General features: G+C 37.2%; 1 protein-coding gene across 7 annotated transcripts in view; it reads right to left on the reverse strand.

The window, feature by feature from the left end:
* The window catches only part of ROBO2 (roundabout guidance receptor 2), a 1,305,913-nt gene that overhangs the window by 161,161 nt on the left and 1,120,588 nt on the right, over positions 1-24,164 (reverse strand). For all 7 annotated transcript variants that reach the window (XM_059392157.1, XM_059392155.1, XM_059392153.1 and 4 more), the window contains exons 3-5: positions 17,404-17,561; positions 14,560-14,680; positions 1,527-1,665 (exon numbers count right to left, since the gene is read on the reverse strand). In XM_059392157.1, coding sequence (XP_059248140.1) covers positions 1,527-1,665; positions 14,560-14,680; positions 17,404-17,561 — 418 coding nt within the window. The remainder of the gene's footprint in view (positions 1-1,526; positions 1,666-14,559; positions 14,681-17,403; positions 17,562-24,164) is intronic.

Here is a 24,164-nt window from a genome sequence, read left to right on the forward strand (position 1 = left end):
ATACATAGAGGATAGATGCTAATAATGCCACTCCATAAACTCTTCATGCTTTTTAACCTGTTTCTTCACTGAGAGGACTTGAGGAATCTCACATTCACGAATTCCCACAACACTCCTTCAAAACAAGGTGTCTAACAGCAAAGTGACAAAGGAAGCAGAGAGATGACTTTCCCCATTATTTAATCTGAAAAACTAACCAAATTAAAAGTTTCACTTGTTTTATTCCTATAGCAAAGAATGTCTCACTTTCTAATATTTAGTCCATTTCAGACCAGTGTTTTTGATGATACAATTTTAGAAAATACAGTATCAGAGGCTTAGTGATAAATAAGCCAAGGTTTTTTGAATGAAGGGATACATTCAGTTAAGTACCCATAGCAGTTGCTGGTGAGAGCAGAAAAAAGGTTCCTGATGTCTGTGAAAGCATGTTTAATTTCAGTCAGTTGAATGAAACCTAATTTCTTTTTTTTAGAAAAAAATCACAAAAAACACAGGATGTGAAATTTTATGCAGATGACGATTGTAGTAGGAGTGATGGCTATGGTTTCAGAAGGTAAGTCTAGGGGGAAGACAAAGCAAATCTTAAATCCCAGGGTCCTGGGGTAGAGAGCCCCATGTAGGGCTCCCTGCTCAGCGGGAAGCCTGTTTCTGCCCCTCCCCCTGCTCATGCTCTGTGTGTGTGTGTTTGTGTGTGTGTGTGTGTGTGTGTGTGTGTGTGTATTAAATAAATAAATAAAATCTTAAAAAAAATAAAGGTAGACTTGCTCATTAGAAAAAACACTTGAAAACACTTGAATGACTCATTTGGTCATAAAGGGCAAGGTCTTAGAAAGATTTTAGACAACCAAAAAGTTAAATATTTTTATAAAAGGATGACAAGCAGTTTTGGACTTCCCCTAGAGAGTTGAATGGCTGGGTTTGGGGTTGGGTAATAGGAAGCATAGAAAACAGATGGAAGATCTCCATGAAGAGATGGAGACCGAGAAAGTGGCAGGCAGTCCCTAAGTGACCAATTCCCTGTGTGGATAGTGATGTCAAGTATTCACTGCCTTTTCACTATTGTGTTGCACACGAAACTTCTGATTCACTCCAGAAGCTACATGCAGCAGCCTTTGCTTAGTGAGGCTCTGGACAACCAAGGAAGGCAGGCAGTAGCCAGCAGACAGAGAGGTATCACAGTAGCAGAGCAGTCACTGGAGGCAATCAGGCTAGGTAATCAAGAGTTCACCAGGAGCAGAATGGCAGACCTGGAAAGGGCCACTTCAGCATCGCTGATAGTTGGGGATAGTAGATGGAGTGGCGGATTGGGCATTTATGTGAAAATTCAATGAATGAGTGACAGTAAAAGCCTGGAGGACTTTGGCATATTATTAAACACCAGCTACGTGGCTCACATATGTAAAAACTATATGTGTGGAAATAATACACTGGGCTATAAGAGTGTTCGGTGGTACGATTGGGATGTCTTTTTCTTCCTAATTGTTCGGTGGTCATGTAACAATTTTCCACGTGTATGATGTCCTTACCTTCCTCTTGGCAAGTCGGCATCATCCTTTTTCCATCGCACAGTTGGTTGAGGATCTCCCTGGACCTGACAACGGAATTCTACAGCTTCTTCCTCCAGCACCACCTGGTTAATTGGCCTCCTGAGAAATGTGGGTCGTTCTTAGGAAGGAAAGAAGAAAAAAAAAAAAAAAAAAGCAACAATGGTAAAACAAAATGAATGTTGTGCATGTTTTAAGTACATTATAGAAAAAACAGAACTCTGAATCTCGAATGTGTCTTGATTAGACCTTATGAATCCAATGTAATTGAATAAAATAAAATATTTTGGAATACAGAGATAGCTCTGGTTTATATGAAACACCATACAGTCTTTTGGAAAATATTAAATTGATTTTTCAATGAATTCCTGAGCCAAATCATGTAAATCCTGTCATAAAAAATCTGAACACTGAATTCCACAGAAAGAAGGAAAGAGATAAAAAATGATCACTTGAATCTATCACAATGGCTGAATGAGAAAGTTAAGAGTTGAAACCAATGGAAAATATCGAAAAGGAAACTAATCTTAATTCTCCATCAAGAATGCTAGCATTAACCAGAGTTAAAATAAAGACTTAAAAAAAAAAAAAAAGAATGTTAGAGAAGACAAACAAAAACATTGTGCTCTCACATATCAGTGTTATCTAAGTTTTCCCAGATAGGCTATCATTTCACAAGGACCCCAAATATCCATGAATGTTTTCACTTCATGTAAAAAAAATCTCTCTCCCTGATTTTTTTCTTAAATAAATAAGCTGTCAATCTGACTTTTTCTCGTCAAAAAAACTGATATTAATAATTATTTTAAACTATTTAAAATCATATATAGTTTTCTGGGACCATTCCAATTATCTTCTTAGTGTTCCAGATTTTTTCTTTACCTAACTTTTATGTTTATTTTTCTAGTAGTCTGTTTTCATTCTCCTCCCCTTTATTTTTTTTTTGTTGTTGTTACTTTGCACCTATCCTCCTTACTCTGCATTTCAGTACCCCTCTACATAAGGCTAGGAAAACAATCAATCCCTGTCCATAAAAATATTACCACCTAACAGAAATATAAAACACAGTCGCTTTATGGATTTCTAAGCACTGTAAGTTCTTACCTAGTTTCTTCCCTTTCTGACAATGGTCTGATACAGTAAACATTACCATTTAAGTATTTATTAGCACATGTCTCCAAATCATAGAGAGTCCAATAGTGCTACTTACTGAAGTAGAAAGAGAAGTCAGGGAAAAGAAAGATGAAATCCATTGGGAATTGACACAGTTTATCTGGCCATATGGCCGTATTTAGTCACTTAAGACTCTAGTTTCAAACCCAATTTAAAAACGTCAAACAAATGGCAACAAAACGAAAACATATTTAGCAAGGAAACTTTAAAGAAAATAAATCACTTCAAATAGCATATATTAAGAGTATAGGAAGGAAGTATATAATTTTATTGTCTAAATAAAAATCTGTATTTATAAAATAAATGCGTAAGTTGCAGGAGACATATAGTATTGCAGTAAAGTCAACAATCATTGGCATTCAGAAGGAAGACAACTCCATCTCTCCCTAGTGAAGCTGACAGTATGGATCAAAATTTTCTCTAAAAGAGCAGCCTGCATATGCTTACGTATTTGCACTCTGAGACCTCAAAATCCCAAGCTGTGAAACAGGCAAACAGAACTTTTCATGGAGTGCTTTTTTTTTTTTTTTTAAAGATTTTATTTATTTATTTGACAAAGATCACAAGTAGGCAGAAAGGCAGAGAGCGAGAGCGAGAGAGAGAGAGAAGCAGGCTCCCCACGGAGCAGAGAGCCAGATGCGGGGCTTGATCCCAGAACCCTGGGATCATGACCTGAGCTGAAGGCAGAGGCTTTAACCTACTGAGCCACACAGGTGCCCCCATGGAGTGCTTTTTTAAACACAGAATTTAGAAATAACCCATACAAACTTGGAAGGAAAAAAAAGTTTGCTCCTAAAGACTTTAGGTAGTCAGCTAGAGCCCCCTCCCTCAAAGACAGCAGAATAAATCTGCATGTTGGATGGAATGATTTACTATCATCCTTTTTTTAAAAAAGACTTTATTTGTTTATTTGGAAGAAAGAGAGGACAGCATGAGTTGGGGAGGAGCAGAGGGACTCCGCACTGAGCATGGAGACTGTCTTGGGACTCCATTCCACAACCCCAAGATCACGACCTGAGACCAAATCAAGAGTCGGTTCCTCAACTGACTGAGTCACTCAGGTGCCCCGATTTAGCATGATCCTTTTGAACCCTGGACACTCTATGCTCCAAAAAACTATTTTAGCAGTGGCTGGTTGATATTGAGCCGTTGTTTGTGGTGGCAAATGGGCAACAGGGTAAGTAGAGTATCCTTGTGTGAACGCTTGGAATGCTAACAGCACAAGTGAATCATGAGCACAGAAAGCAGGATTAACTTTTTCTTTCCCATCACTTAGGAACGTTCATCCAATTCATCTAAAAGCTGCAATGACCAAGGTTAAAAGAGAGCTAAGCCACTGTTAATATGGCTTGAGATTGAGAAATCATCTGTCAGTAGACTCTTCCTGCCCACTCTGACTCTAATGGGTGTGTTGGGCTGCAACCTAGTATATGTAGAGAAGTCATTTTCCTTATCTGCTCTTTCATTTAGCACATGTTAACACAGCTTTTCCTATGGCAGACTTTGAGCTTGGTTGCTGGTGAAGAGCTTGGTTTCTTTTTCATCAGGGAGATGAAGCTAGTTAGACAGACGAAGCTAGTTAGGGAATGGTGAGACCATGAAGGGTCTTATAGGCCATGTCAAGGAATATGAGTTCTGCCCTGGGAGTGCAAGAGAGCTGCTGAAGGGTTTTAAATAAAGAAGCAACGTTTTTAATAACATGCGGAAAAGACTGTGTCAGCAGGTCTGTGGAAGAACTGGAAGAGAAACATGAAGTAGTGAATTAGGTCAAATGGTTTTTGTAAGAAATTATTTCAGCTTTTTTTTTTTTAAGATTTTATTTTTATTTATTTGTCAGAGAGAGAGCGAGTGAGAGTGAGCACAGGCAGACAGAGTGGAAGGCAGAGTCAGAGGGAGAAGCAGGCTCCCTGTGGAGCAGGAGCCCGATGTGGGACTCGATCCCAGGACGCTGGGATCATGACCTGAGCCGAAGGCAGCTGCTTAACCAACTGAGCCACCCAGGCGTCCCTTATTTCAGCTTTTGACTGATAGAGTGGTTCTATGGATATGGAAAAGGGGACGGAATGAAGAGACAACAGAACTGAGTGATCAGTCAGATGTGAAGGTTGAAGAAGAAAAGTCTAGAAAGATTCTCATTTCTATTTAGCAAATTGGAACAAATTGGCAGGTGGAGTATGGTTATAGGGTGTGTGTGTGTGTGTGTGTGTACGTGGATCCTTTCATCACAAAAAAAAAAAAGGTAGATAGGAGAAAAATGAACACCTTATCCTTATGCCACTGTGGTCAGGTTTCTGGGGCACCTGGGTGGCTTAGTCGTTAAGCTCCTGCCTTTGGCTCAGGTCATGATCCCAGGGTCCTAGGACCAAGTCCCACATTGGGCTCCCTGCTCAGCAAGAAGCCTGCTTCTCCCTCTCTCATTCCACTCCCCCTGTTTGTGTTCCTTCTCCTTCTGTGTCTCTGTCAAGTAAATAAATCTAAAAAAAAAAAAAAAGAAGAAGTTAAAGGAGCCTGCTTACATATTAGAAGGGAAAAAGAAAAAAATATGATTACATCTGTAGATATTGAAAAGCTCTTGGATTTAAAAAATGAATAAAAAGGAATCAAAACTTCTTAAGCATGGGGAAGATATTTTATCAGAAATCAAATGCAAAACTTTTTAAAAATAATATGCTAAAAACATGCTTACTAAAATCAGAAATAAGATGGACATGGCAACATTAATGATCAATAAGAAAAAGAAAGAAAATGTGAATATTGGAGAAAAGAATAATTTTGATAATTGATAACTGCAACAAAAAAAGAAGAACTACATAGGATCATTGTAGCAACACTGGGAGTATTGGAAAATGAGTGCTTTTAAGAAAAATTGTGGCAGATTCATATGTTGCTAAACTAGTAGGTCATTGGAATGATAAAGTTATCCCTCTCTCTCTGTCATCTATGTAACACAGAAAATTTCCATGACATGATACTAACTACGAATTAATTTCTATAACAGTACGTGAGACTAGTTCCATTAAAACACACATGGATATTTTTCAGGCCAAATTTTTGTATGCTTCCTTTAAGATGCTACTTGTCACAAAATTGCAACATATGAATGTAATTAATCCAAAGGGCAAACTTTACATTAGATTTGTTACAATACCAGAGTTATTAAAGGCAAAGTTGTTTCTTCATCCTTGGGACACTGTCAGGATCCTTGAGGGTTTTTTGGCTATCCTATGTGTTCTAAGCCCCACTGTTTTGTATGGGGACACGTGGAAGCACCTAATTTATAATTTCAAGAAGAAGGAAGATACAGGATCCCCTGCTGCTGTTCTGATGAACTCAGCAGGGGTGGCCAACTTCGCAATGAACTTGCACTATTTCCTTCTGCCCTCAAGCAGAGTCTAGTTGCCTAGCAACTAGATAACCATAGGGGAGTATGTGGTATAGAATTTTTGGAAGCCTAACATTGGCTCATGAGGGAAAATGTAATTCAATTGATGGGGGAAAAAAAAAGACAATGCAAAGAATAAGCCAGATAAAAGTCATTTGCACATATAGGGCACATCAAGTTGGGTTTCATACTTGAGTATCTTCAGTTGTACCTTTCAACAAAGTGACATAGACATTTACTAATACATTAGAGTCTGGTCACAACTTTTAAAGTATTATTCTGGGAATTTCCACAGCACCCATTATAGTAATTATCTCTAAATTGTATTATTCATTATTCCAATTGTTTTCTGCTAATTATACTAAATTCACCTTCTACCTCAATTTTAACTGCCTACAAAAAACAGTATGTTAAAAACTGTAGGTTTGCCTACATTTATTTAAATGGAAATATGTTTTTTTATAAGAATTATTTTCCAGTTTCCTTAACTAGACTTTATTTCCAGAACATATGAGAACTAGAAATATGAATATTAAAGACCAAAGAAGTTGTCCAGGTAGAAAGCATATTTTTGAAGGCTTTGCCACTGCAGTGACCACTGTTATCATGAACCAAACATAAAGCCATGCCCCTTTCAGACACTATTTGCAAAAATTACAAGGAAATGTCTTGGGGTTTGCTGTTTTGTGTCAAAATCATCTGCAAATAAATGCAAAGTTATAAGTGTTAGAAAGTAAGTTGATAAGTAATCATATTCAGTACTCATTAATGCCCACGAAGGAAGTTTTGCACAATTAAATATAGGTGAAAACATCTTGAACTACTAAATCATGAGCAAACTTAATTTTGAGGCATGTAAAATAAGGTCACTGATTTTTCCACGTTACCACCTTATGTCTGATCACATACTGAAAATCAGGGGGAGAAATCTCAAGGGCTGTTTTCTGACTGCTTATCAATTAGATCAGAGTCCCTCTGAATGGCCTGATCCCTAATTATATAGCCATTGAATGATCGGAGGCAATGTCTTTGCCAATGCAATTAACATTTTTTTTTAATGTGAAATTAACTGGATTTGAATCACCTGTATAACTTGCTTACAGGGTTAATCTCTCTTGAGACGTTAGTGTTGTTTGGCAGTGTGGTACCATGTAAAGTACAGCTTTCAAGTAGTCAGGTCAATTTAATCTCAAATTGGAATTCTGGAAAATCCAACTCTGTAGGGCTGTAATAACATCAAATGCCAAGTCTCACTATGGTCGTGTCAATAATGTTCTGAAAACAAAATGTTCGCTTTCATACAAAATACGGTAAGTCTGAAATGTGGTTGCATAATCTCTCTTAAGTTTCTTATTTACATGGGACAATGAAGGAAATTAAATCCCCAGTGAACAAATTTCCGTTTTCAACTGCCGGCAGTCCTTGACTCGGGTGATAAAATTGGCAATGGCTGTGTCATGACAGCTATTACTGGGATCATCTTAACAATGTTAAAAAAAAACTTTGTTTGACATTACAAAAGTGGTGTTGCAGCAGTAATCATGTAGGTAGAGTCCTTTAAGTCCCATACGACCACAGCTATGCAATAAAAGGACAGTAGAGCTGACCAGTGCTTGTAAACCTTATCTTTAACTTCAGCTGACTCAGAAGCACTCGCCACCTTATGGTGTCTATTAAAATGGGAAGTCAGATGGCTAGCCTTAGTATGTCTCTTTTTATTTAATTGGGCAGGCATGAGGGGATGGGGTTATGATAGCCACTGAATGTGAATCACTGTGCCCTTCAAAACAGACCAGATGATAATGATCAGTCTGTCTGAATGTGATTAAATGAATCCTGGGTGCATTAATTTATTTTCTTGCCAAGAATTTTGTTTGTCTGAGAGAAATCATCCTGTGAAGCAAAGACAAACATAGGTAAATGTTTTCGGAGGAGGAAATGCTTCACTCACCGTAGTTTCATGCTCTTGCTGATAATGTAATGCAACAGGTCCACCAAAAGCACGGCATACGGCTACTCATTTTATTACTTTACTAAACACTTAAATAGGGCCTGGCACATACGAGGTGCTCAGTAGAATTTTGTTGAATGAGAGAATGAACAAGAAATATTATGCTGTTCTAACGTTTGCAAGTAAACAATATTTAAAAGAACTATATTGCTCTCAATAATTATCTTAATTTTAATGATGCCTTATATTTGGAATTCTTACATGAAGGTCACAGGTTATCCATAAAACTTAGACATTTCCTAAGGTTTGGTACCAAGATATCTTCTCACACAGCTTTGTCTCCCAGTATCTCAACTATACTCAGGCCACCACTGCCTATAATCTTTCCTCTAATAACTGGAAATCAACATCACCAGCTCCATCCTCTGTATTCATCTCCAGTGAAATGGCTACTTCTCAATTTGATTACCCTACCCTGAAAGCCATCAACTGACACAGAGATTCCAATAGTCTTTTTGGTGAACAGCAGTTAAATATGAATGAACAACAATAGATCACTGGCCATTTGAAGAAAGCCTCCAGTGTTAAAGATACAGTAATGTAGGAAAGGGGGGAGGGAGTAAGTCAGAAGAAATAAAAGCAGGAAGCATCACAAGAAAATTATATTTGAAAAAAGGATTAGTAAGGTCCTAAGATGCAAAATAATTTAACCTATCCATGAAACAAGAATAGAATATAATAAATAAGGAAGAATGAAAGAAAAAAAAAAAAAGACCTGGAGGTTTAACATCAAATTAACAAATACATGATTTGAATAAAAAAGATGTGAGAGTATAACTCCCTTAATTGGTGAGTGCTGTGAAGTGTGTAAACCTGGTGATTCACAGACCTGTACCCCTGGGGATAAAAATATATGTTTATAAAAAATAAAAAATTAAAAAAAAAATTAAAAAAAAAAAAAGATGTGAGAGTATAACTCCCTTAATTAATTTAAATTACAATTGCTCATCAGCAAATAAATGAAAAAAGTGCCAAGTGAAGGCATAGTATTAAAACATTTCAGAACACTGGAATAAAGATACAGTACTAGAACCAGAAAGAGAAAAAAAGAAAGAGAGAAAACTGATCACATAGGAGTCAGAAGCTCAGTAGACTTCTCAGAGCAGCAACAGAAGCTGAATGATTTTGAAGTGGTGATTTTAATATTCTGACCAATGTTTTTTTAAACTAGAATTTTATAACCAGCCAAAGTATCAATTAAGTTTCAGAAAGAATACATGCATTTTGCCCTGAAATTTGCTCTAAGCTGTAGTCAAATAGAAGGCAGGAGAGAAACACTCTTCTGATACAGGACTTACAGAAACAAAAGCAGAGTGCAGGAAACAAAATCCAGCATGAGAGAAAAAGGGAGATAAATATCCATCAGCATGAGCTTCTGGAGGAGATCTGAAGTAGCCCAGTCAGATTGGCAGGAGGTCTGAGGCCTCCAAGAAGGCTGTACAAAGGGGGACTTAATAGCTAAGTAGAATTTAGAGGACTTTAAACCTTCTGTTAGAGATTTCAAGAACTCATGACAGATGTAGATGAACACCCATAAAAGGGAAAAAAATAGGTTTATTACTAACTCAAGAACAAATAAATGCCAGAAGAGAAATGCCATCATCATAGCAAACACTAAGTTCAGTCCATATTTACATGGTTATCATAACTCAAATTCTGAATCTTAATACAACCAATGTTTCTAAAGTCAATATACGGAAGGACAGATAGACGGGAAAGTGGAGGTGAGAAGGTGGGGAAGGGGATATATGTGAGCCAAACCACCATCTTACAAATAGGAAGTCAAAATAATGCATAAAACTACAGAATAAGGACATATTTAGTAACATGGAAATAAATCTCAGAAGAAAAAAACGACACAAGCTTGTAGAAATGCTCAAAGATGAGGCCTATGTGCATGTGTATGTGTGTGTGTGTTGGAAGGAGGGGTAGGGCTAGACATTTCTGCATTTTATTTTCAGTCTATTAGAAGTATAACATATGAAACATTTTTTTCATGGATTACTTTGATAAACATTTAAAAATCACTTAAGGGACCAGGCACCTGGGTGGCTCAGTCAGTTAAGCATCTGCCTGACACTCAGGTCATGTTCTCAGGGTTCTGGGATCAAGTCAGGCTCTCTCCACTCACCAGAAAGCCAGCTTATGCCTCTCACTCTCCTCTGTGCACTCTCTCTCTCCCTCTCTCTCTCAAATAAATAAATAGAAATCTTTAAAAAATAAAAATTAAAAAAAAAATAAAAAATCTTTTCAAGGGCACCTGGGTGGCTCAGTAGGTTAAGTGTCTGATTGTGGCTCGGGTCATGATTTCATGACCAGCACTCAGTGGGGAGTCTGCTTGTCACTCTGCCTCTCCACCTTTCTTATGCTCCCTCTCCTTCTCAAGTAAATAAATAAAATATTTTAAAAATAAATAAATAAAAATCATTTAAAAAATTGTTATTTTTAACTGACACTTAAATTTTGGATAACAGATAGCCCAAACTTACCTATAATTAGAAATTTAATTATGCATCTAGTTTCTCTGACTGCAGGACATTTAGAAGTTGATTCACATATGTAAAGTGTTAGGGAGTATTCTTTATGAAGGCAACTGGAGTGTTTCTCAGATTTTAGTATCCATTAACACTGTCATGCCTAATTCTTAATTTTAGATTTGGTACTGCCCCTTAACAAAGCTGTTAACTATGGCCAACAAATATTAAAGAACTAATAGGAAAAAATGATGCATGGCGAATGGCAGAGTAGCAATTTGAAAATGAAGAATCCAAATACTTGCCAAAGGCTTTTGTATTAACCAAGATCTACTGTAACTCTTTTTTCTGTTTTCCCTTGTCATTTATAAATGAATTGTATTTTTTGAACAATTAATACTATTGGTTACTTTTTCTGTATAACATATTTTAATTTTCTGTAAAAATTTTCTGTAGCTGCAGAGAGGTTACAGTAGCCAAATTTTTTAAAGGAGAATTGCTGCTACTTGAGAATAAAATCGAAAGTCGGGGAGGGGTAAAGTGTAACCAGTTATAGGTTTATAAACCCTGGGTTGGAAATAATAATATCTAACAATGATGAAATGCAAAGAAGTTTATTAGAAAATGTGTACTGGACAGAAAAGCACCAAAATAACGTAAGGAAGTCTCCACTATTCATAGCACACTAGTTCTTTCCTCTCAGAATTGAGCAAAGTACAGAAGGGACCTTTCTCTCATGCAATCCTGGTCATGTCCTTGAATTGGACAATCACTACTATTTTTATCTTTTATTTCTAGATATGTTGTTTTCTTATCAGTAATGGAAATTTTTGAGTTTTTTTTCTCCAACTTCATATTGTACTTAGAACCCCTTGGGTTAGTTTGACTAGTTTACACCATTAGATAAACGTTCTCAGCTTCTTAAATCAATTCTTCCAGAGGTACGGACACTAGACAAATTCAATCTTTTTGGTTTAGAGCTATTTTCAAGAAAATTTAGAAGTTCCACTGTAAGTCCCACCATATTTAAGGATCTCCTGTAGTTCTTGTCCCACCATTAGGGAATATAGGGTGAATATTTCATAACACAGTCACGTTCTGGTAAGGCTGATTGCTTGGGTAATGATATTAAACTCTTTCAATTTCCTTCTGAAGGCAGTATGAACTGTTATAATGCAACATTTTTCTGTTCCAAAGCTTGTGGGCAGTTACAGAAAAATAGTAATGAGTGTTTCTTTAAATAGAACAGCTGCACTTGTGGGTTTTCAATGCTAATGTTCAGCGACCACTAATTTCATATCTTACCAGGCAAAACTGTATTTTATTCATTATGGAGCGAAACACATTTTGAGACTCTTAAGGCTGACTGCATGAAATTTAAGGGCAAACTGATACTTGTCTGAGCTCTGCAGGACAGAAATTTACGTGCATACTTTGAACAATTTTATTTTTACTACTCAATTCCTTTAATGAACTATGGGATTTCTCTGGGTTCTGTCATTTGGGACTTCAAGCTGCTTAGTATCCATAAGGAATATTACCAGAGATTACTCGGTACTTAGAGTGATTGGAAAGAGAGGATTGCACTCAAGTCCATATTCAGAAAGCACATCTTAACACTCTAAATGTGATGGAAATCATAATATGGCTCTTTGGCGTCGTGGCACTCCCGTTACACCACGGGATGGCACTTCTCAAACTGCAAAAGAAATTTCTTTCAGAAAGCGTGCAGGATTCTGAAGCTACCCTCAAACATGTTCGGGAGTCAGGACCAGCAATAAAATCTTTCCATAATTCATAAACCCAGAAGATTATTTTGCCGGCACAAAAATTTATTTAAAAATCACACTTATTTGTTGTGTTAAAAAAAATCACAAAATATGGGGCGCCTGGGTGGCTCAATTGGTTGGGCATCTCACTCTTGGTTTCTGCTCAGCTCATGATCTCAGGGCCATGGGATTGAGCCCGGTGTTGGGCTCCACACGCAGCAGGGAGTCTGCTGGTCTGTTGGAGATTCTCTCTTCCTCTGCCCATCCCCCTGCTCACATTCTCATGCTCACTGTCTCAAAAGTAAGTAAGTAAATAAATAAATCTTTTTAAAAAAATCACATATCAACAATAGTTAAATCTTTCAAAACAGAGATAGATAAACATATGTATGTGTGTGTATATATATGTATATATATGTGTGTGTGTGTGTGTGTGTTTGTGTGTATTCCTACATAGACTTAAATGGGACTTCAATGACTTCTAAAGGAATGTTTCATTTTCCAATATCGTTAGGAAATGTTAAGATTTTCCTAATTTTCTGTCACTTCATTTCTCTTTCAGTTTTCCACAGCTGCCCTATAATCTTTTCTTTTTTTGTTTACTCTGCTATTTTTGTAATCCTCTGTTCTCTCCTTCCTAGTGCTTTCTCCACAATTCCTCTGATACAGATCTAATCAAGATATGTGAGTGTGTGTGTGGGGGTGGGTTGGTTGTTTTTCTGACGGAGGTACCGCGCCCAGTCTGGAGCACAAAGTGGGGCTTCATCTCCTCCCATCAAGACTGGAGCTGATACCAACCAGTTGCCACTGAAGCACCTCCACGTGTAATCGAGTTTAGTTCATTAATCATGTTATTCCAATAGAGTCCCTGGGTTCTTAAATCTAAAGAAACATGAATATAATAGCCATGAACTAGGGAAGCTGAAGGGACTCCATTTTACAATGTTTCCATCTCTGCTGTTTTTCTGGGAGGCCCCATTTACTCATATTCCATATGTTCCAAAAGAAGCTCTGTTCCCACTTCAAGGGGGTAGCAAGAAAGTTAATCATTCTGAGTTTTTGTCTTAGATCCCAAACACCTGTTAACACCTAAGAAAACCTGATCCCAAAATGTCCCAGGAGGTTAGCTTCAAACTAAGCATAACTGATGCTGGCATCAATATCCCTACTCTCGGTAATTTATGGAGTAACACCTATTGTTCACCCAGTACTTGCCCGTGATTGACCCTACTCTGGACTCCTGGAGGAACACATACTCCAGACTCTTTTCTTTTCTTTTTTTTTTTAAAGATTTTATTTATTCATTTGACAGAGATCACAAGTAGACAGAGAGGCAGGCAGAGAGAGGGGTGTCGGGGGGCAGGCTCCCTGCTGAGCAGAGAACCTGTTGCAGGGCTTGATCCCAGGACCCTGGGATCATGACCTCAGCCAAAGGCAGAGGCTTAACCCACTGAGCCACCCAGGCGCCCCTACCCCAGACTCTTTTCTAATATTTACCCCTAGCTATAAGCAACAACAGAACTCATTCTTCTTTCCGAGTCTCCCAGACATTTTGTCTGCTCTTCTGTCTGTCACTTACACTATACAATAAACTCTATTTTCACTTTCTCTGGCTCACGTTGGATTTCTATCCTGAGTGAAGCCAAGGACCCTCTTGGCTGGTCCTGTGGGATCTTCCCCTGGGTTCTTAGACCCAGCCTCCCTGCATCAGCAAGACAGTTTATTTGTTTGTTTGTTTGTTTCTAATTTTGATTACATGTATGTATTTATGTATGTGTGTGCATATGTAGTTAGCTAGTTTTTAAAATCAAAGCTACACTGTAAATATTTCAATTTGAAAAATTTTAAAGTAGAAAGCAAGTGAAATATGTTTGCACTGTACTAATAAAAAAGAAGAAAACCAAAAAAAGTACCCTCTGTTTTGCACATAAAAGATACTTGATAAGTACATTACAGTGAATAAATTTTAGACAGATATAATATCTCAAACAGAATTTGAGAAAGATCAAGTTTTTGCATTCTGATGAAAAGCAAATCCTATAAATATATATGAATAAAATAAATGAATTATTGTTTCAAAGTTCTATTTTTCTTCAGATGAAATCTTTCATCCCTATACAACCTGATATTTAGTAACAAGGAATATAATAAACATCAAAGGAGAATTATATATAAATAGCAATTTAGAATTGAAAGTGAGTTTTACCAAAGACAGTCAGCTCTGCTGGATCACTGTCTCTTTCTCCCACCATATTGGTGCCAACACAGGTATACATCCCTGCATCGCTTTTCCGGGTATTGGAGATCATCAGTTTTCCACCACGGATCTGTTAAAATTTAAAAAAAAAAGAAAGAAAAAGGAAAAAAAAAAGAAAAGAAAAGAAAAAAGAGAAAAGAGGGAGGGGAAAATAAAGAAAGGAAAAGAGAGAAAGAAAATGGAAAGTAAAATAAACAGCAAAGAAAAGATGACTAATAAATAATTTTGAATATTTAAGCAGAATATTTTTTTCCTAAAGGAAATTGCTCAGTGTCTAAAACACAAAACTTTCTCCCTATTTTGGAACCTGTGTGCATTTTTTTCTTCTCTTTATTTCTCCCTCAAGATAAGCCTTCATATTCCCTTTCTAGAAAATGCTTTTGGGCATTCTTTTTCTTTTTTGTCTGGGTCTGGTCCCGTTTTTTGTGAATGCTTCAACCAAATCCTAATGGTTGGTCTTTACTCTGAAGTAGGTGGAATGAATTGCTATTGATATTTGTTATCAGAAAGAAGCACTAAAATAACTGCTTTTGGTAATATAATGAAATCCAACAGACACCAAGGATTCAACAAGCCACTTACTGACTACCTCTGTGGGCTGGGCAGTGTTCTAAATGCTTGAGATTCAGGGGTAAACCAAATAATAATAAACCTCTGCCTTCATGGAGCTTAAATTTCAATTGTTAGCATTAATTATCTATGTCTTACCTTGACTGTATATATGAGATAATTTCTGAAGAGGAAGGCAGGTTGGATAAAAATAAATATATATATTTTTAAATGATGAGAGTACAAATTGGTATAAATCATTGACTTCTAATAGGTGCTTCCTGATTGTCTCCTAAATGAGAAGCATTTATTGACCAAATAAACCAATGTCACATGTTAAAATGTCTATTTGTTAAAGAGGATATTGAAGCAGAATTAGATTTTCAGTATGTGTATCATCTCATGGTTTCTTTTCCAATTTTTTTTTCTTTGTATTTATGTAATTTGACAATCTTAACATCACAATGACTGTTTTCAATGGATATATTTCATGCTCTGATACTTGTAATGTCACAGAAAGGGACTTTCAATTTTATTTTTACATGGGAAGAAAAGACTGTCAACTTGTTCAGTGGAATATAATAAATTGTGCATTATAAAAATGGCCATGCAGGCCATTTTTCCTCCCCCTAAAGCTGAGTTTGGCAATATGACTTGATTTGACCAATGAAATTAAATCAATGTTTCAGTAGACGAAAAGTGTTCTCAAATTGAGACTTGTCTTTCCTTGCTATAGCTGGAATCCTGAGACCACGATGGGAACCAGTCTGATCTGGCCTGCTGGAAAATTAGAGGCCATGAGAAGAAGCAAGATGCCAAAAGGAGTATAAGTCAATGGCCAGACATGTAAAGTTACCCTAGATCATCCAGCTGCTAGCACGACTTTTAACCAGGTCACAGAAGCATGAGAAAACCAAGTGAAAATCAGCCAAGCTGGCCAAGAATAAAGAATTGTCATCTTACCCAAAGAATCATAGTCTAAATAAAATGGTTATTATAAGTTGCTGTATTTTGTGGTGGTTTCTTATGAAGCAAAAATTAAATGATGCAAACATGAACTAGAACCCCTTGAACAGTGATTTTACTCTATCACCAGGAGCATATTTCCATGCTTGGTATCCAAGCACAGACCACTGAGAACCAAATTCTCCTTGGCAATGTGGATCCTCATGGTGTCAAGAGTTCAAGCCAGAATCACGTGAATATATGTTGTGATCTTTTACACGGCCTATCTGGTTCTATGTTATGATACAACCACGATGCAAATATTAAAAAAAACCTTCATTTATAAGATACTTTCAAAGATTATAGATACCAGTCTACATGGACTTTTTATAGAAATGGCACATTTGTTCAGTTAAAACATTTTAGAGTGAAATACATTCATTCTCAATAATTGCACTAAATATAAAAATTATATTAAGAATAGCATCCGAACTTTAAAGCATTATCTACTATTTCAGTGAACTGGTTCCCATAAGCATCACAAACAACATAAGCTGAGTGGGTCATCTAAAAATATAAAATAATATGCCATTTCCCTTCTCTATCTCTTTACAATGTTCTGAGTGTCTCGTTTTGATATTAATCAAAATGATGAACGTAATCATCAATTTTCCTTGAAAGCAGACTATTGTTCTACAAGAGCTAAATGGCAGAACCAAAAAAGCTATGTTTATTTTGATTTTACTTTATACCTCTTAAATTTTTAAATGAATTCAAGTATAAAATTTTTGTTATAAATATTAATTCTGAAAACTGGAAAAGGTGCTTTAAGTACCCATTACCTCACATTACTTTTTCTTATAATTTTGGAAATAGTGCCAAGAGAAATATTCTAGTTAATATGGCTTAGGGTCATCATTTACCCTTTATCGCTCACATGATACTACACGATCAAAAGATGCATTTGAGATGTTAAGAGCTTTGTCATCTTTGTACTGCAAAGATATATATATATATATATGTATTTCTACATTCATATATATTTACATATTCATATCTTTTCATATTCAGATTGGTACAATTATTAATATATCATCTACACTTGATTTCTATAATTTGTGTCTCTTTGAAGCCTCATCCTAAAGTTTCAGTTCTCGGTTACTCTTTTTCAGTCCTTTCAATGCAGTGTAAGTGGTAATTAGCATTCAGTGCAGGTCTACAATTTTATTAGCAATAAAATATATCCATTTGAATACTTGATAGTCAATCTCTGTAGGCGTTAATTTTAATTTAACTCACACTTATTCTTTCTTCCTTGTCATCAATTCGAACTTTGTCTTTCTTCCAGTAGATGGTGGGTTCTGGGTGTCCCCTGGGAGGTTGGCACTCCAAGATGGCAGGCTCTCCAGCTGCTACTACAACATCTGTGGGATTTTGCCGGAAGTCATCTCGTAACACTGAAGAAAAACAATGGTAGTGAAAGAAAACTCAATGAGTACATCATTGTTGATAAGTACATCAACAGAATCAGTAACTGTAGCTTTCTCTCGCAAAAGGTAACTTCATACTTCGGGTTTTACTTTGTTCTAATCATAATTAAATATTTCCTAAGAAACATAGCCGTGCCCCTCTTAAAACATTCTAGAGCCAGCCTAAATGTTCAACAGGGAAATGGCTGACCATAGGATCATGCATCTTTGCTACAAAATCGGATTTAAAATATAAGAAAAGTCTAAGGAAAGTAAGAAAGACTCATGATACAATTTTGAGATTTAATACTCAAGGTACAAAATTGTTTATGCAGCAAGACCCCATTTCCTGTAAAGAAAAAGCATATGTACATACATATCTATAAAGACACTAAATTGTCAAGTTATACTTAAAACTCCCAAACAAGTCATGCACGCATGGTCTGTGAGCATGTATGCGTGTCTGGGAGAGGAAATGGGGTGAACACATTTTGAGAATGCCCTTTTTCGTGACATGAATAGAGACAAGATCCATACCGTTTTCATTACACTTCAGAAGATGGACTCATTGTTCACCCTGCAACGCACTAGCACCCACATACACAGGGCTACATTTTCATTCTCATGCATCTCCACCTGCCAAGCGACATCTGGGCAGCGTGACATTCAGAGCAGAGATATCCCTTATAGCAGTTTGGGCATTCTGAATTTCCCCTCCTTTCATTAGGAGAACAGCAGGTTGGACCTCCATTGTAACCTCCAAAAATCTGGCATGCCTGGCTCTCCAAATGTCACCTATCTATCTGTGTGTGCTTTTCTTTGGCTGGCAAGATGAAAAGTCCGGAGAAATGACTTGGCCCTATCAGATTGCAGAATGCTGGATTTCTTCAGCAAATAAACTATGTTAGGGGAAACCTTCAAAAAAGTAGTGGAGACCGGACCTATACCATATACCTCAACTGCCTCTGCTTTTTCTAACCACCTTGACTTTCCTATTCCTTTGTATTCCAACAATGACAACTTTTATTTCCTAAGCATATTGAAGGGAAAACACACATATGCACGCACACACACAAACCCACACACAGACAGACAAACATAGGCACATACAGTGCCTTATATCTATGTCTATCTTGGTCAAGCTGTTTGAGATGGAAATTAGGTAGCTTCTGCTAGCCTGTTATGAATCATCTGGTACAAATGTGGATTGGGTCACACACCAACTGCCTTTAGTGTCCTATAATGAGACCTACTTCCGCACTCTGCTCCTTTGTTGGGCAAAGTCTCTGGGTTAATTGTCATTCTCCAAATAAATAAAAATTCCCTGGCCTGAAAATAGCTCCAGAGAGACAACTGAGGGACTTTTAGGGCTTTTCTTCTCTTGTCTCTTGCAACATATCCTTTAACAGGGGTTTCCATCTTAATGAAGTCATGGCCTTTACAAGATTAGAGAACCTCTTCTCCTATTGAAGGAACAGTAAGAAAGAATTCAGCACAAATTGCTCACTCCCAGTTTATAAGCTGATTAATTTACTGCTTTTGCTGCTAAGGAAATGTGTTCTGTTTTAGCACAGTGAACTGCACATTTTTTGGTTCTCTTGTCTCACTGCAAGAGAGGTGTGATTTATATGCATAGGGATTTGCTTCCGAATGGGCTCAGAGAAGTGTGCATTTAAATGTGACATTCAGGCAGGGGGATGGGAAGGGGTTAACACTGTGGTTCCCTTTTGCAGGTAAATCCTCCTGGGAAAGCAAGCTGGTGACTCATTTATATTCTAAATACAGAACAGCTGCCTATTTATGCAATGTTAAGACATGCAAAAATATGGTAACAGAGTGGTGAGCACCCCAACCATATCCGGAACTGGCAACAAATGGTGTTTTGGCAGTCCCTCAATCTGACACATCTGGCCAGTTGAAGGACCTTCTCTAGAACTGGCCTCCCTAACAGATGACATGCCAAAAAGCCTCTGCTCAAATGGTACTTCAGGCCATTGCAAATCATTCAGAAACAGAGTGTTACATCAATTTGCAACAAGACAAATTAAGAAAAAAAATAATAAAGGTCCTTTGACATGGAGGACAAAAAGGAGAAAAATATCATAACAAACTAAGGACTGCTACTCTCTTAAACAATATAACATGTGTTTATGGCATTCACAAAAAAGAAAATGACTCCAATTTGCAAATGAAGCCAAGAAATCTAACATCAACTGTAATTTTAGGCTTTCAGACTATTCACCCAGAGAGTAGGGTGAGATAATAGTATAATTGGTACTGTACCCTCTTCAACTGGGAAAATGCTCTTTGGGGTTTGTACAGCATTCAGTTAATTCATTTTTTTGCTTAGTGATACCATTTCTTTTACCCTAAGTCTTTGGGGTATTAAAATGGGTTTCTTCTTTCTCTCAAAAGAAAACAGTCAAAGGGAACACATCCTTTTCATCAGGTCCTAATACCGAAGACTGCAAACTTACTCTTAACAAAATGTAAAGCCATTTTTACTCTTTTCAAACTGCAAAAAAAGGATAGGTATGTTCTGATGTTGGCTTACATGTGTCCAAGGTTTGTAGAGCCATTCCTTAATATAAGCAAGATAAAACAAAATAATAGGGCGCCTGAGTGGCTTCAGTGGGTTAAGCCTCTGTCTTTGGCTCTAGTCATGATCTCAGGGTCCTGGGATTGAATACTTGGCCTTGGGCTCTCTGCTCAGCAGGCAGCCTTCTTCCCCCCTCTCTTTCTGCTTGCCTCTCTGCCTACTTGTGAGTTCTGTCAACTAAATATATAAAATCTAAAAAAAGTAATAATAAATAAATAACTCTTGTCTCCAATTTTTGTTCTAATTTTTCATGCCTTGGATTTTGCTCTATACTTTATTGCAGGTGATAAAGAAAAGAAAGTATTCCCTGTAGTAAAGAATTCATGTATTTTGGGTGAAGGGAAGCAAAATGGTCTTGTAAATGTAGAAAAGTGAAGCAAATCCAAATTAAGCCTGTATTTTTTTTTTCTCCTGAGCCCCTATTGTAGAAAGAATTGAGAGAGCTATATTTTTGATGAGATTTGACAAGTAAGCCAAAGCAAGGGTACAAAACAGTATGTGTAAAAACTAAAGCTCCAAACAGGTCTTTTAAATAGACTGAAAAGAAATAAACCCAATTAACTGAGAAAAGAATCTGGTTACAATGACAAAAGTTTAAAGGGTAGTGGTAAGTTATGCTTTCAGGGGGAAAAAAAAGATATAATAGATATATACTTTTGATTTAGCATTTACTTGTGGAGCTAAATTTAGAGTACAAGGGCTCAAGTCTCCATGGGGGGAAACATGTCATTGGCCAGAACTGAGATATTCTTTTCTGTATATGAGCTGAAAACCACAAATGAGAATTCACTCAGCTACTCCTAACCTAGAAGAGATCTGCATTTTTTTCACACTGACATGCACTGTGACTTAGAAAGTTATTCTGGAAGATCAGAAAATTCTGAATTACTTGTGTGTTTGATAAAATATAATTCATAGTCATGACATAAAGATCTGCAACAAATTAATTCAATTCTCCAGGAATATATTAAACACAACAATGTGCTTGCACTGTCCTATAAAGTGGTTAAGAAATAGAAAACAAGAATGACATGATAAGCTTTTTCTCTTTTTTCCCTCAATGATCCCTCCCTCCTGGCATTTAGTCTCATGTGTAATCTCCTCCCCTGTATGGTGGGCTGGACCTCATGACTTGTATTTACTGAAGAGATTATTGCAAAGTGATGGAATATCACCTTCAAAATTGGTTTATAAATGATTGTAACATTCATCTTTTTCACTCTGTCTTTTTGTCTCTGAGATTCCTCTGATCATGTAAGATACAGCCTTTCTCAATGGAGAGGCCCATTTGGCAACCATCTAAAGGCAGTTTCCAGGCAACAGAAAGCAAGGAACTGAGGCTTTCAGTCCAACAACTCTGGAGGACCCAAATTCTGCCAACAACCATGTAAGCTTGAGAGCAGAAACTTTCCCAGTTGAGCCTTCACATGATACCACAGCCCTGACCAACTTCTTAACCACAGCCTTATGAGAGATCCTACAGCAGATGACTGATTTAACTCTTATCTGGTTCCTGATCCACACACAGAGAATAAATGTTTGTTATTTTAAGTCACTGAGTCTTGTAGTTTGTCACACAGCAATAGGTAACTAATATCATGCCCTACAAGAGTGTTAGATCCAGTTGTGCCTTTAGAGTTTACATGTCTGATTCCTGTCTACTCATAATACCATCTTCTTTCCTTTCCAACTCCTCTCCCTTCTGTCCCAAATCAAGAGTCCTCAAGAATTTTAAAAACAGATATCTTATATATTTTATCTTTATGTATTACATAAACTATTTTATATTTTTTACACTTTTATTTTATATTTTGTCAACAAAGGCAAGGCAAATCCTTACTTAGACATTTCCATGTTAGTTTATTACGTTAAATTAGCAGTCATAGTGAGACAAGACTGTTAAGAGGTCAAAGATGTATTTCTGAATTATAAGGTACACATGCTTCAAAGTAGTTACTAGAAATATAGAGACTAAAAATATTATCAATGAAAGTACTCATACACAATATTGGATAAAGAATACCATCTAAGACAAAATAAATCGATCATGAGAAAGGTAATCTAAAAGGAAACTAGAATTAAAAACATTGTTAGCAGCAGCTGAAACCAATAGCAACTCAGAGCGACACTGATAACGAGGCTTCTTTGTCAGCAGGGTTTCTCTCTCTATGTGCCCATAAGCTGTCAGAGCTGTGTGGCTCAAGACTTCTCAGTAGAAAACATACAGAGGAACATCTAATAATCAATGTACATTAGCATCTTGTCATCTTTCTGCTTCGAGATCTCCCCCAGATTTGTTTCTGTTTCCTTACTTTTTCCCATTTCTTCCTTTGGACACATACTGTTCCTTCAGTGTCAGCTTCAGACTTAGTCATCTGAGAAGTTTTCCTTCTATGCTCTCACTGGACTAGGTATCCCTCTAATGGACTCCCATTTGAAGGGCATAAGAAGACCTCATCATATGTTCTTGATTGGTTGACTGAAGTGACAAACTCCTCTTCAAGAGGGGTGTTGTAGTCCTTTCCGCGTCTCAAATAAACCACAACATTTTTGTTTTGTTTTGAAGCCACAATGTTTTAATTTGATTTTAAATGTCATTTATGAAGAACAGTTTAAGTTGGTTGAATTTAAGGGATACCATACTTGACTTGCCTACCTAGAAGCTCATCTATCTCTAAAATAAAATCCAGGCAGTTCAAGAAGGTCAGAAATTAATCAAAGACACAACAGATTTATGCCAGCCAGTAAAACTGGTAGATCAAATTATACTATCAGCATTATAATGGACTTAGAAAAAATGCAATAGCCATTCCTACAGCTGGTAGATATTGTTTCCTTCTCCCTACCATCACTAGCATCATCACCACCTAACACCATGGGGAACAATCAGGTGTAATGTCAACCAGCCTGAAGCTCAAGTCTTCTACTTCTGAGGAAGAACAGTGGGGAGACATCCTGCCACTGCTGTGCAAGCTGACACTCTGGCACTTTGGCACCTCTGCAGCACGCTGACAATTCCAAAATGAGCTGCTCTCACCCTCCATCTCCACTATGACTCGTGGGGCAAGCAAACGCACTCAGCAAATGATCCAGATAAACCAGTGATAGGAACTGGAGCATGCTGAATAAACAAGGATGCCCTGTGACTTGTTCACTTTCAAGTCACAGCATTTTGGGAAGCCTGGTATTCTGCAGGGAATAAAACACACAAACACACAATTCACCAGAGGAACAGCCCACTCCAGGTTTCTTAGCCCAGCCTTTATTCTTGAATCCTCTTTTTTTTTTTTTTTTTTAGCTCTGTTCTGCCCTCACCAGCAATAGAATTTGAAGACCTGCTCCGAGTGCCAAGTCTTCCTTAATGTTTTCCATTAATGTTTAGAACTTGCTGAAGGATTCTTAGAAATTGCATGGAAACATTGTGCTCTCTGTAATTTGTATCCGTAACCTCTGTAATGCATATGTTCTCCTTGGGGACCAAGTGTTGAGATCATTCATAAACTCTTGGATCGCATGTGGCACTGCAAACTGGTGACATCTGACCACGGCAGACTCCGAGGCCTGTCTCTGGCAATCATTTCCTTTGGTTTGAGTTAAGGAGCCGGCAGTTGGCATACCTTCAACACTTGGAAGTCCTATTTTTGGCAAAGCCCAGCATCTGATATTTGACAGGGATCTGCATACTCTATCCATTAGGTTAGGAGGAAGTTGTGGATTGGAGCTAATTAATGTTTAATCGGTTTCTCTTTTTTCTTCCTTAAAGTGCCATCGTCCATAAAACTGTTCATGTGGGATTAGTGTCTCCAGCATCACAGAGAGCTCAAAGGAATGAGAGCTTCTTAGAGATGTGCCCAAATATAGTGTGTCAGGAGGAGGATGGTGTCTAGAACAGCAGGTATTAGCCTAAACATGTTCAAGGTAAAGCCTTCTTCTATTCAGAAGAAACACCTCCTCTCAACAACCTCAAAATATTCTGCTCTACTACCCAAATA

This window comes from Mustela nigripes, chromosome 2 (genome assembly GCF_022355385.1).
Source record: "Mustela nigripes isolate SB6536 chromosome 2, MUSNIG.SB6536, whole genome shotgun sequence".
NCBI lineage: Eukaryota > Metazoa > Chordata > Mammalia > Carnivora > Mustelidae > Mustela > Mustela nigripes.